This window comes from Heterodontus francisci, chromosome 11, assembly GCF_036365525.1.
Source record: "Heterodontus francisci isolate sHetFra1 chromosome 11, sHetFra1.hap1, whole genome shotgun sequence".
Lineage (NCBI taxonomy): Eukaryota > Metazoa > Chordata > Chondrichthyes > Heterodontiformes > Heterodontidae > Heterodontus > Heterodontus francisci.
The window spans coordinates 108911746-108923108 of NC_090381.1; the positions used below are offsets into that span (position 1 = coordinate 108911746).

The 11363-nt window shown below is 41.7% G+C and overlaps 1 protein-coding gene across 1 annotated transcript; it reads right to left on the minus strand.

Annotated features, from left to right (window-relative positions):
• Positions 1–3965: 3965 nt before the first annotated feature.
• Positions 3966–11363, minus strand: LOC137374963 (extracellular calcium-sensing receptor-like). The gene is made up of 5 exons (XM_068041578.1): positions 11079–11363; positions 8432–9268; positions 8085–8312; positions 4982–5105; positions 3966–4879 (listed from the first exon to the last, which is right to left on the minus strand). The coding sequence occupies exons 1-5, from the start codon at positions 11334–11336 to the stop codon at positions 3966–3968; spliced, it is 2361 nt and encodes a 786-aa protein (XP_067897679.1). The 5' UTR covers positions 11337–11363.

Here is an 11363-nt window from a genome sequence, read left to right on the forward strand (position 1 = left end):
CAGAAGTTAAGGGCTTACAGAGATTGTTAGTGGTACAGAAGAACATCTGTGCTTCATCTTTGCTGGTCCGAGATGATCCTGCAGTAGTGAATGCTTTAGACACAGGAAAGTGAGATCCAGTAAGGCTGAAGTGGTCCAGCCAGATCTGATGATCTATAGCTTAACTTGTTGGGCACCAGAAAGATTCTAGTTGAATCCCTTGTCTTGGTGGAGAAAATATGTGGGCCATCTCAGACTGGGGGCAAGGATATGAAAAGAGCAAATGAGATAGTGGGCACTTGAGAAAATTAATAATGACAGAAGTAGAGTGATGACCTGAAGGCTACGGAAATGTGTTGTTCAAATAATTTGAGGAGAGTTATTTTCTTCCAAATGCAGAGATAGAAGGAAGTGTTTTTATTTTTATTCATTCATGGGATTTGGGCGTCGCTGGCTAGGCCAGCATTTATTCCCCATCCCTAATTACCCTTAAACCACTGCAGTCCAAGTTGGAAGGAAGTAGTTCATTCTGGTTGGTGAGGGATACAATGAATTGATAAGAGATGGCGTTGTCAGTGGTCAACACTATAGGAATGTAGGGTGAGGTAAATGATACAATTGTGACTAAAGGTAGGACAGTATATGCAATGAGAGAGGTTCAGAGAGAACAAGATAACAGGGAATTGAGAAGGGAGAGAGCAATGGCAGCTGAAATTGAGATTGAAATCACTAGGATGTGCAGTGGCTCAATGCAAAGACCACGAAAGACAGGAAGGAGGATATCACTGGGCAAGACATGAGGTAGGGGTTCTAACCTTAAAGAGCATGAGGATCAAGGTGGTGAGCCAGAAGTACAGAGGTAGCAGAGGATATAGGGGAGAGACCAAGGTGTCCAGACACATTTCAACATATTGCCAGTTGCATGCATATGCCAGTACATAAGACCAAGTGTAATCTTCAAGTGTAGTGGTATTACCAACTATCTATGAATGGATAGATAGATAGATAGATAGATAGATAGATAGATAGATAGATAGATAGATAGATCGATCGATACATACATAGATAGATAGATAGATAGATAGATAGATAGATAGATAGATAGATAGACAGACAGACAGACAGATGGATGGACAGAAAGAGGAGAAGGTGGTGTTCCCATGTGCCTTCTGCCCTTTTCCATTTAGGTGGTAGAGATTGCGAGTTGGAAGGTACTGTTAAAGGTGGCTTGGCAAGTTTCTGCAGAGTTTCGTGCACATGGTACACAGTGCTGCCACTCTACACCAGTGGTGGAAGGAGTGAATGTTTAACGTGGTGCATGGGTTGCCCATCAGGCAAGTTGTTTTTTCCTAAATGGTGTTGAACTCCTGACGTATTGTTGGAGCTGCATTCATTCAGACCCGTGGAAAGTATTCCATCACCCTCATGACTAAGTCATAGCCAAAGAGTCATAAAGTCATTTATAACCTAGAAAGTGACCATTCGGTCCATCAAGTCCATGCTAGCTCTCCATGGAGCGATCAGTCAATCCCACTTCCCCGCTCAATCCGCATAACGCTGCAATTTTATTTCGTTCAAGTGGCTATTCAATTTCCTTTTGAAATAATTGATTATCTCTGCTTCCACCACGCTTCTGGGCAGCGAGTTCCAGGTCATTACCACCCACTGCATAAAAAGGTTCTTCCTCATAATCCCCCTGCATCTCTTGCCCAAAACCGTCCATCTGTGTGCCCTACTCCTTGTACCATTAGATACTGTAAACAGTTTTCCTTGTGCAACTTATCTAAGTCTGCCATAATCTTGTTCACCTTTATTAAATCTCCCCTCAATATTCTTTGCTCGAAGAACAACCCGAGATTTTCCAACTTAACCTTGTAACTAAAATTCTCCCATCCCTAGAAACATTCTGGTAACTCTCCTCTGGACCCTCTCAAGGACCCTCACATCCTTCCTAAAGTGTGGTGACCAGAACTGGATGCAATATTCCAGTTGGGGCCTAACCAGAGCTTTGTAAACGTTCAGAAGAACTTCCCTGCTTTTGTACTCACTGCCTCTATTTATGGAATCCAAGATCCCATATACTTTACTAAACACTCTCTCGATATGTCTTGCCACTTTAAAAGATCAATGTGCATGCATCCGTGGTCCCTCTGTTCCTGCACATACTTGAGAACAGTGCCATTAAGTGTATATTCACTCTTGCTATTCTTTCTGCCAAAATGCATCACCTCACACTTCTCAGTATTAAATTCCATCTGCCACCTGTCTGGCCATTCCACTAACCTATCTATGTCCTGTTATGGTACCAGATATAATTCTCATTGTTTGCCACACCTCCAAGTTTGATGTCATCAGCATATTTTGAGATTCTAATCTGTCTTCCAAGATCCAAGTCATTTATATATAGCAAAAAAGCAATCATCCCAGGACTGACACTTGGGGAAAAACTCTGTATATCATCCTCCAGTCTGAAAAACAACCATTTACTATGACTCGCTGTATTCAATCCTTAAGCCCTTTTGTTTTATCCAAGTGGACACTCGCCCTCCAAATACCAAATGCCAATGACATAATGGGATATAGGGACAGTGTGGGAAAAAGGCATTGAAGTGGATGATTGTATGAGTTGAATGGCCTAGTCCTGCTCCTATGTTCCTATGTCCCTATTCTATGAGCCTCAGTTTTGTTAACCAGCCTTTTATCTGGCATCTAATCAAACACTTTCTTAATCTTAAAATTCATATAAACAGCATCTACCACATTCTCTTCATCAATCTTCATCAAAAAAAATCAATTAGTTCAGTCAAGAATGATCTGCCTTTCACAAATCCATGCTGGCGGTCCTTAATTCACTCAAATCTCTCCAAGTGTTGTTGATTTTTCCCTATTATTGTTTTAACAAAAAACCTTACCCACCACTATTGTCAAACTAACTAGCCTGTAGTTGCGAGGACTGTCCTTACACACTTGTTTGAATAACGGTGTCAAATCTGCCACTCTCCAATTCCCTGGCAATGCTGTCACATCCAGGGAAGATTGAAAGATTATGCCAAGCCCTTCTGCTATTTCCATCCCCAATTCCTTTCGTAACCTGGCATGAAAGCCATCTGGACCACGTGACCTATCTGTCTTAAGCACAGCTGGCCTTCTTAGCAGCTCTCCCTGTCAATTTTACCCTATCCATTGCCTCTACTCTCTGCCTTCTACCGATACGTTTTCAATTCCAGTACCTTGGGGAACACTGATACAAAGTACTCATTAGATATATTAGCCTTCCGCTGTACCTCGAAGCATATATTACCCTCTTTGTCCCTAATAGCCCCACTCCACCTCTTACTACCCACTTACTATTTACATGCGGGTAGAAGATATTTGGGTTCCCTTTTATGTTGACTGCCATACTATTCTTGTATTTTTTCTTCACCAGTCTTATTTACCTCTTCACCTCCCCTCTCAACGTACTGTATATGGCCTGGTTCTCACTTGAGGAATTCACTTGATATGCATCTTACACCTTTTTTTGTCTCATCATAATCTCTTTCTCCTTCATCATCCAAGGAGCCATATTTTGGTTTCGTTACCTTTTTCCCTTGTTCAAATGTACCTAGCCTCTACCTGAAGCAACTCTTCCTTTAAAATAACCCATTGCTCCGATACAGCTCTTCCTGTTGAATCTGCTTCTCCCACCCTTCCGGGCAGCTTATTCCATTTTCAACGATGTATTCATACATTATTCCTCAAATAAAGAAAGCGAGAGCCCCGTAACCGTGGGAACAAATTATCAAATGTTTATTGGATACTGTCAAACAAAGACACAAATCGGCCGATGCAGCAAACATTCGAAAATACAGCATGCATTCAAAAATGCGAACATTCTTCAATTACATTCCTTATCCACATAAACTTTGAAATATGAGAACAAATCATCTACAAACTAAAACAGAAACGATAATTCTTATGTTATGGCGTAGCTTGACAAATGTTCCTCAAAGTTTTTGAGAGGACCCTCTACCCATCAAATGCTTCTTTGTATTTTTCTCTGGTTTCAACAATATTATAAAACATTTCGGGGCAAAAATACAGAAGAGTAAACCAAAGCTAGATGCCAAAATAGCAAACACTTCTGCAGCAACAGTAAACTTCCCAGGAGAACTGATATAAGCTGGAATGAATGATATCCAAACGGCGCAGAAGATAAGCATACTAAATGTGATGTATTTAGCCTCATTGAAATTATCCGGCAAATTTCGAGCGAGAAATGCAACAACAAAGCAAACAAATGACAGAAAACCAATGTAACCAAGGACGCAATAAAATGCTACTTCCGATCCCACATCACATTCCAGAACGATTATTTCTTTGAAATATTTCATGTTTTTGACAGGAAAGGGTGGTGATGTAATTAGCCACACGCTGCAGATTATGCACTGCAACAGTGTAAGACAAAACACGGTGAAGCGTTGTTGTACAGGCCCAAACCATTTGGTCACGTTATTACTGGGAAGTTTCGCCTGAAATGCCATCACCACAACAATTGTTTTCCCCAAAACGCAGGAAACACAGAGAACAAAAATAATACCAAACATTGTGTGACGTAACATACAAGACCATCCAGACGGTTCGCCGATGAATGCAAGTGAACACAGAAAACAAAGCGTCAAAGCGAAGAGAAGAAGGAAACTGAGCTCTGAATTATTGGCTTTCACGATTGGAGTGTCTTTATAAAACAAGAAAATACCACCAGTAGTTGCTGTGATGCAAGCTCCAACCAATGCGAGTATCGTCAAAACTATTCCCATAATGCCCACAAATGAAAGAAAGTCAACTTCCTTTTGTATGCACTCGTCTTGTTGTGCATTGGGCCAGAAATCGCTGGGGCACTTGATACAATCAATTGAATCTTGGTCGGGTTGGGGTGGGAAGGGAACAGAAATTAGATTTAACAAAACGGAAATTTGAGAACAATGCAGCAAAACTGATAATTATTTATGTCTGTGCATACCTGTGGTGTTACTAATTTCTCCTTCGGCACACTGTATGCAATCAAAACAACAAATCGGTTGTCCCTTTCGTGAAGCTTTTCTTGTTCCGGGTGAGCAACTGTTGGAGCAAACTGATCGAGGGACCTTGTGGTAAATAAAAGGATGGTGAACAGATAGTTTTATTTTTCTCTAAATACCATATTAGTCCTTCATTCGGTGTTTCTGTAACTTGCATCATTCTTGAAGATTTATCCACCGGGACTGTCATGTCTACAGAAATTCTGAACACCTCTTGTGCAGAATTTCCACTATTGGGTAGATTTCGACTGTGCGATAATATAAATGGGCGATAGTGAATTGCCAGCCCGTTTTACATCTCTTCCGATTTTACTTCTATTGAAGTCACTCGTTTTACACGATCAGTGTCAAAATTTACGCCAATATGTTTGCTCCATTAGATCCATCTATCCCTTCATTCTGTTGAGAATTTTACCATTCAGCATTTACTGTATTTCCTTTCACTATTCATTTCTCACCACCTAACATTTCTCAGAGTTGAACTGCCATTCTACCTGTTGATTCCGCTAACCTTTCGGCATCCTTTCCGCAATTTTTATGGTGTGTAAGTTAATATTGACTTCAATGTAACCTTGCGGATTGTAAAATTTGCCGCCGATTCGCTACCGTCCGTTTTACACTTACCACCCAATCTCTGTTTCTGTGCAGTTTGCTTTGCCACCTCATTCGATATTTCCTGGATGCCCCAAGTGCCCCTATTTTGGGAGCGCACTTCACGAGGGGGATGTTTGGAGATCTGTTGCAGCTCTGTTTGAATTTCCTGGGAATATTCAGGGCTTCCCTGAAGGGGACATGGAGCGCGCCAGACCAAGACATTGAGGTGTGAGAGACTTGATTGGGGGATCCAACCTCTTCCAGGAACGTCTGGCAAAAGCCTATCTCGAGGAGTTTTGCCCTATACTAATCCATCACAACTCTCCTGGTTCGTGCATGTCTTTCAACCTGTTCTAAATTCGTCGTATTATGTTGTCAGCAATTACCAGGTTCCCCTCAGCCAATCCTCCACATGCCATTCGTTTAGGTACGGCACCGTAGTAGTCATGTAACTGGAGCAACAACCCGGAGACCGTCAGTTTGAATTGCACCGAAGTTGCAAAATCTTACAACTGGGGGCAAGTTTATTAAAGCTACTAGATTGTTCTGAAAAGCTAACGGATTCACTAATGAACTTCAAGGAAGAAACTGTACCAGCACACCCTCCAAGATGTATTTGTCTTTAATCTAATATGAAGTAGTTTAGCAAAAGAACAATAAATGTAGTACACAACCTGGGAGAAAATACAAACAAACGGGTTCATATTTTCCTCCAAGGCTAATTGCGTCGATAACCCGTTTTATTCTCCCCTTACCCCAAATTCAACTGCACGATACTTATTTAGCTCATTAGATTGACTACCGTCACCAGTCACTGCCCGTCCGAACTTCTTCGCAGCAACCAGTCCCAATCCCATCTCTGCCAGACAGATTTCGTTCCGATACCACCAACAACAATAACAACTATCCTTACTTTGCTTTTATTAATAAAGTTACTTCGCTCTCATTTATCTTTCCATCTCCCAAGAAAATGTGACACGCAGGAATATTTAATTTCCACCGTTCGGTTAAGGTTCCATGATCAAGTACCTCAATTTTACATAGTGGCCTTACTTCCACAATTTGATTTCTAACTCTCTGAAAATTTGCAAATAGATCCACATCCCATGGAAGAATAAAAAATGCACCCTTTGAAATACCTATCCTGTTGAGGTATACTTTAGCTTTTTTGAAATTAATTTATTGCTAAATGTCCTATGTGACACTGGGAGTTATCTTGGAATTACCACTTGGAAGGTCATGCTTTGTAATCTTTGTAACCTAACTCCTCCATAATATAAAAGCGTTATAAACGGGTTCTGATAAAAGGTCACTAACCTGAAACATTAACTTTGCTTCTCTCTCCACAGATGCTGCCAGACCTGCCGAATATTTCCAGCATTTCTTGTTTTTACACCTAACTCCTCAAACCACTTTCGCAAGGCTTACATCAATTCTTCCCCTTAGCTTCCAACATGAAGTATAACTTTAGGATGCTCAAACAACTTTTTCCTGAATATGTTCCACCCACTACATTATGTGGCTTACCTGTGAGGGAACAGATCAGTCAAGATTCCTGGTTCTGGATGCATAAATGAAATAGTCTTTAACTATCAATTTGCAACAAAATCACTGCCATTCCATTGGGAATAAGATGCTCCACTGGGCTGTGGCAATTTTCCCAATTTCACTTCCCACGGTCAATATCTTACATTGCGTTTTACGTATAGAATTATGTATATCTCTCAAACAACTTCAGATCCTCTAGGGTTTCCTGCACTGCCTCTACCCGTGTCCTCGTTACCTGCTCACTTCCTCTGCTTCACTGTCCCTCTCTAACGAACCATGTATGCGAATTTGGTTTGGTTTTTGATGTTCGTTTATACCTTTCTACGTTTCTTCAAATTGCCCTGAAACATTTTTCGTCTCTTGTCTTATTTCTGCGCCACCCTGCGATATTTCACCAAACTAACCGACTGTTTGATATTACAAACACTTAGAGATAGTGAAACAGTGATCGAGTAGATACTGAGAAACTATTGCCTCCGCTGGGGAATCAAACACGTGGAGACATAATATCAAGATTAGAATTGGGCCACTTCGAAGGGAAATCAGGAAGCACTTTTTTAGATAAATGGAAGTACAAATCTGGAATTCTCTCCCCAAAACGTTGTGGATGCTGGGACAATTGGAGCATTCAAGACTGGGAAAAAAACTGATTGTTGTTGGGTGAGGGTAACAAGAGATATGGAGCTAAGGTGAGTAAATGAATTTGATACTGATCAACCATGATCTAATTGAGTGGTGGAGCAAGCATCAGGGACTGAATGGCCTCCTGTTGTTATGTCCGGAAGACACACACGCACATACAAATATATGAGCAGGGGAGCTGTCTTATCGTTAAGGCATCACTATAATCTTTAAGCCTAAACATTTTTGTCTTAAAAGTGCAGTTACGTTTTCACGGATTACCTTTCTCTGACCACCGCTCCAAACAATAGATCCTTCATTGACCGTGATTTCTTCTCCAGAAGAGGCGGATCCGTCATAATGTCCAACTGTCAGAACAACAGCATTGTCCTCACTGTTCAGCTGCCAGTTTACAATATCGTAAGTTGCCATCGAGTCCCCATTTTCGTCAAAATTTACCCTTTCTCCAACTTTAGTTGTGAAATTTATTGTTTGCATGTAATGCAAAACCTTCGGAAAGAGACAGGCAAGTAAATATCATATAAATCACCGTCATGCAAGCATAGTGTTAATTTTCAACAGAATATTCCCGAGTTATTAGTAATTAGTTGGTTAGTTGCTCCACTTACCTGCCATGGATGAAAATTTGAAATACTTGCGCAAGACTTATTGACAAATGGACCTTTACCACTTTCACAAACAAACATGTTGTGAAGTGCATGGGCTATAGCATAAGTAGCTTCATAAACTTTGTTCGTAACCCTCAGTTGAGATGCATCTGTATAAGCGTTAGACACTGTCTCCAGGTTCTCTCTTCCTGTGCATTGGTTAGTCTGAATGACGGGCTGCGTGCTACCTGTATTGTTTTCTATCATTTTCAGGCTGCAGCCGAACGTTTTTTCCCAAAATTCTTCCACTAGAAGATTACCAGGGTAGGCTGACGGATGAAGGCGCATTAAAAAGTTCCTGAACCCTGGAATCTTCGCTCTACGGATTGCAATTCCGATGGCCCCAGTAACGAACCTTTTGTTTTCTCTTGGGGATAGAAGTGAGGTCGTAATCCACGCTTCACTCCCTACCCATTGTATGCCAGATATATTTTGTCGTGCAATTTCTTTCAACAAAATGGCCATATCTCCTCGAGCAAGAAAAGCCACGACAACTTTCGCCGTAGATGTTTGTATAGTGTGGACAATATGAAGTAACCTTTCTTTCGAATGCGGTCTGTGGATGGTCTCGGAGAAAGCAATACAAACTCCAAGATGCTCAACAGCCTCAGTGAACGCCTGCATTCCAAAATTACCGTAATCGCCGTCACGTTTAACTGTTCCAATCCAAGTCCATCCAAATCGCTTGACAAGTTGGGCTAAAGCTTTAGCCTGAAAGTAATCACTTGGTATCGTTCTAAAAAACGAAGGGAATTTTCTCCTGTTGCTGAGACAGGCGCAAGTGGCGAAATAACTAACCTGGGATAAAAAGACATTGGAAACAGAAAAACAGAAATCAATCCCATTTTGTGGGAAAAAGAAATAAAGGCTTGAATTTATATCGGGTCTATCGCGACCTGTCGATGTGTCAAAGCCATTTAAGTAGTTTTGAATTGTAGTCACCGTTGTAATGTAAGGAACGTCGAACACAATGTGCGCACAGCAAACTCCCACAAATAGCAGTGAGATAATGACCAGATAATCTGCGTTAGTGATGATGGTTGAGGGATAGATCTTGGCCAGGAACTCAAGGAAGACGCACCGACTCCATTACGAAATAGTGCCACATTTCTTCGCAAACACATTACACACATGCAAATAAACCAGTTAACACAGTAGATTACAGGCATGTCAGTATTTCCTCCCCAACTTGGTTCGGGAATAGTACAGGAGCGAATTATAAATCTGCATGAATGCTGTAGAACGGAAGGAAGTTCCATTTTAAACGGATACCAATCAGTGAATCGATTTGCTTAAAGAGAAAAAAGTATTTCCTACAGTCCCCTACACAAGCAATTATTAAATTAAATATTTCTCTGATTAAGGCACAAGTAACAAACAGCAGGATGGAGATACGCTGTTTGAGTTATTTGGCACGAAACAAACTATTATTTTGCAAGGGAAACTATGGAAAGTCTGAACTCTTACTCCCTCAAATGGGAAGAAGTAAGAATGTTGAAGAATAGAACAAAGAACAAAGAACAGTACAGCACAGGAACAGGCCATTCGGCCCTCCAAGCCTGCGCCGATCTTGATGCCTGCCTAAACTAACACCTTCTGCACTTCCAGGGCCCATATCCCTCTATTCCCTTCCTTTTCATGTATTTGTCAAGATGTCTCTTAAACGTCGCTATCGTATCTGCTTCCACCACCTCCCGTGGCAGCAAGGTCCAGGCACTCACCACCCTCTGTGTAAAACAGTTGCCTCGCACATCCCCTCTAAACTTTGCCCCTCGCACCTTAAACCGATGTCCCCTAGTAACTGACTCTTCCACCCTGGGAAAAAGCTTCTGACTATCCACTCTGCACATGCCACTCATAACTTTGTAAACTTCTACCATGTCGCTCCTCCACCTCCGTCGTTCCAGTGAAAACAATCCGAGTTTTTCCAACCTCTCCTCATAGCTAATGCCCTCCAGACCAGGCAACATCCTGGTAAACCTCCTCTGTACCCTCTCCAAAGCCTCCACGTCCTGCTGGTAGTGTGGCGACCAGAATTGTACGCAATATTCTAAGTGTGGCCTAACTAAGGTTCTGTACAGCTGCAACATGACTTGCCAATTTTTATACTCTATGCCCCGACTGATGAAGGCAAGCATACCGTATGCCTTCTTGACTACCTTATCCACCTGTGTTGCCACTTTCAGTGACCTGTGGACCTGTACGCCCAGATGTCTCTGCCTGTCACTACTCCTAAGGGTTCTGCCATTTATTGTATACCTCCCACCTGCATTAGACCTTCCAAAATGCATTACCTCGCATTTGTCCGGATTAAACTCCATCTGCCATTTCTCCGCCCAAGTCTCCAACCGATCTATATCCTGCTGTATCCTCTGACAACCTTTGTGTCGTCCGCAAACTTACTAATCAGACCAGCTACATTTTCCTCCAAATCATTTATATATACGACAAACAGCAAAGGTCCCAGCACTGAATGTTGAAACCTGTGCTCTATAACATACTTGATGTCAATCTAGGGCCATGATACTCAAAAAGTATTTGAGATGATATGGAAAAAGGAATTCCTGTAAAAAAAAGTCCTGACAGTAACTTGGCAAAAATGTCTTACCATGGGAATTCGGAAAGGACCTATTGACGCCGCTACTGCCAAAGATTGCGACGATCCTGAATCACCAACAATGGCAGGAACCAAGGAGGATTGTTGACATGACTGGTCGGATGATGGTGCTTCCTGGCCGTTTACCAATTCGAAAGCAGCTTGGACTGAAAAACGAGGCAGAGTGCACGAATCATAAATCCTGTAACCCAGTGTAAGATTTGGAAGAAGATCTGTGCTCTGGTTTATTTCTTCTATTGCAAAAATCATTGCCTGTATGAAGCGGAATGTCCGAAA

Excerpts from the sequence above, each read along its gene's own strand:
- LOC137374963 (XM_068041578.1), bottom strand. The coding sequence starts at position 11,336 with ATGATTTTTGCAATAGAAGAAATAAACCAGAGCACAGATCTTCTTCCA. Across the intron at positions 8,313-8,431 it reads CAAATTTTCATCCATGGCAG|GTTTTGCATTACATGCAAAC; the intron begins GTAAGTGGAGCA and ends CTCTTTCCGAAG. Across the intron at positions 5,106-8,084 it reads GGAGCGGTGGTCAGAGAAAG|GTCCCTCGATCAGTTTGCTC; the intron begins GTAATCCGTGAA and ends ATTTACCACAAG.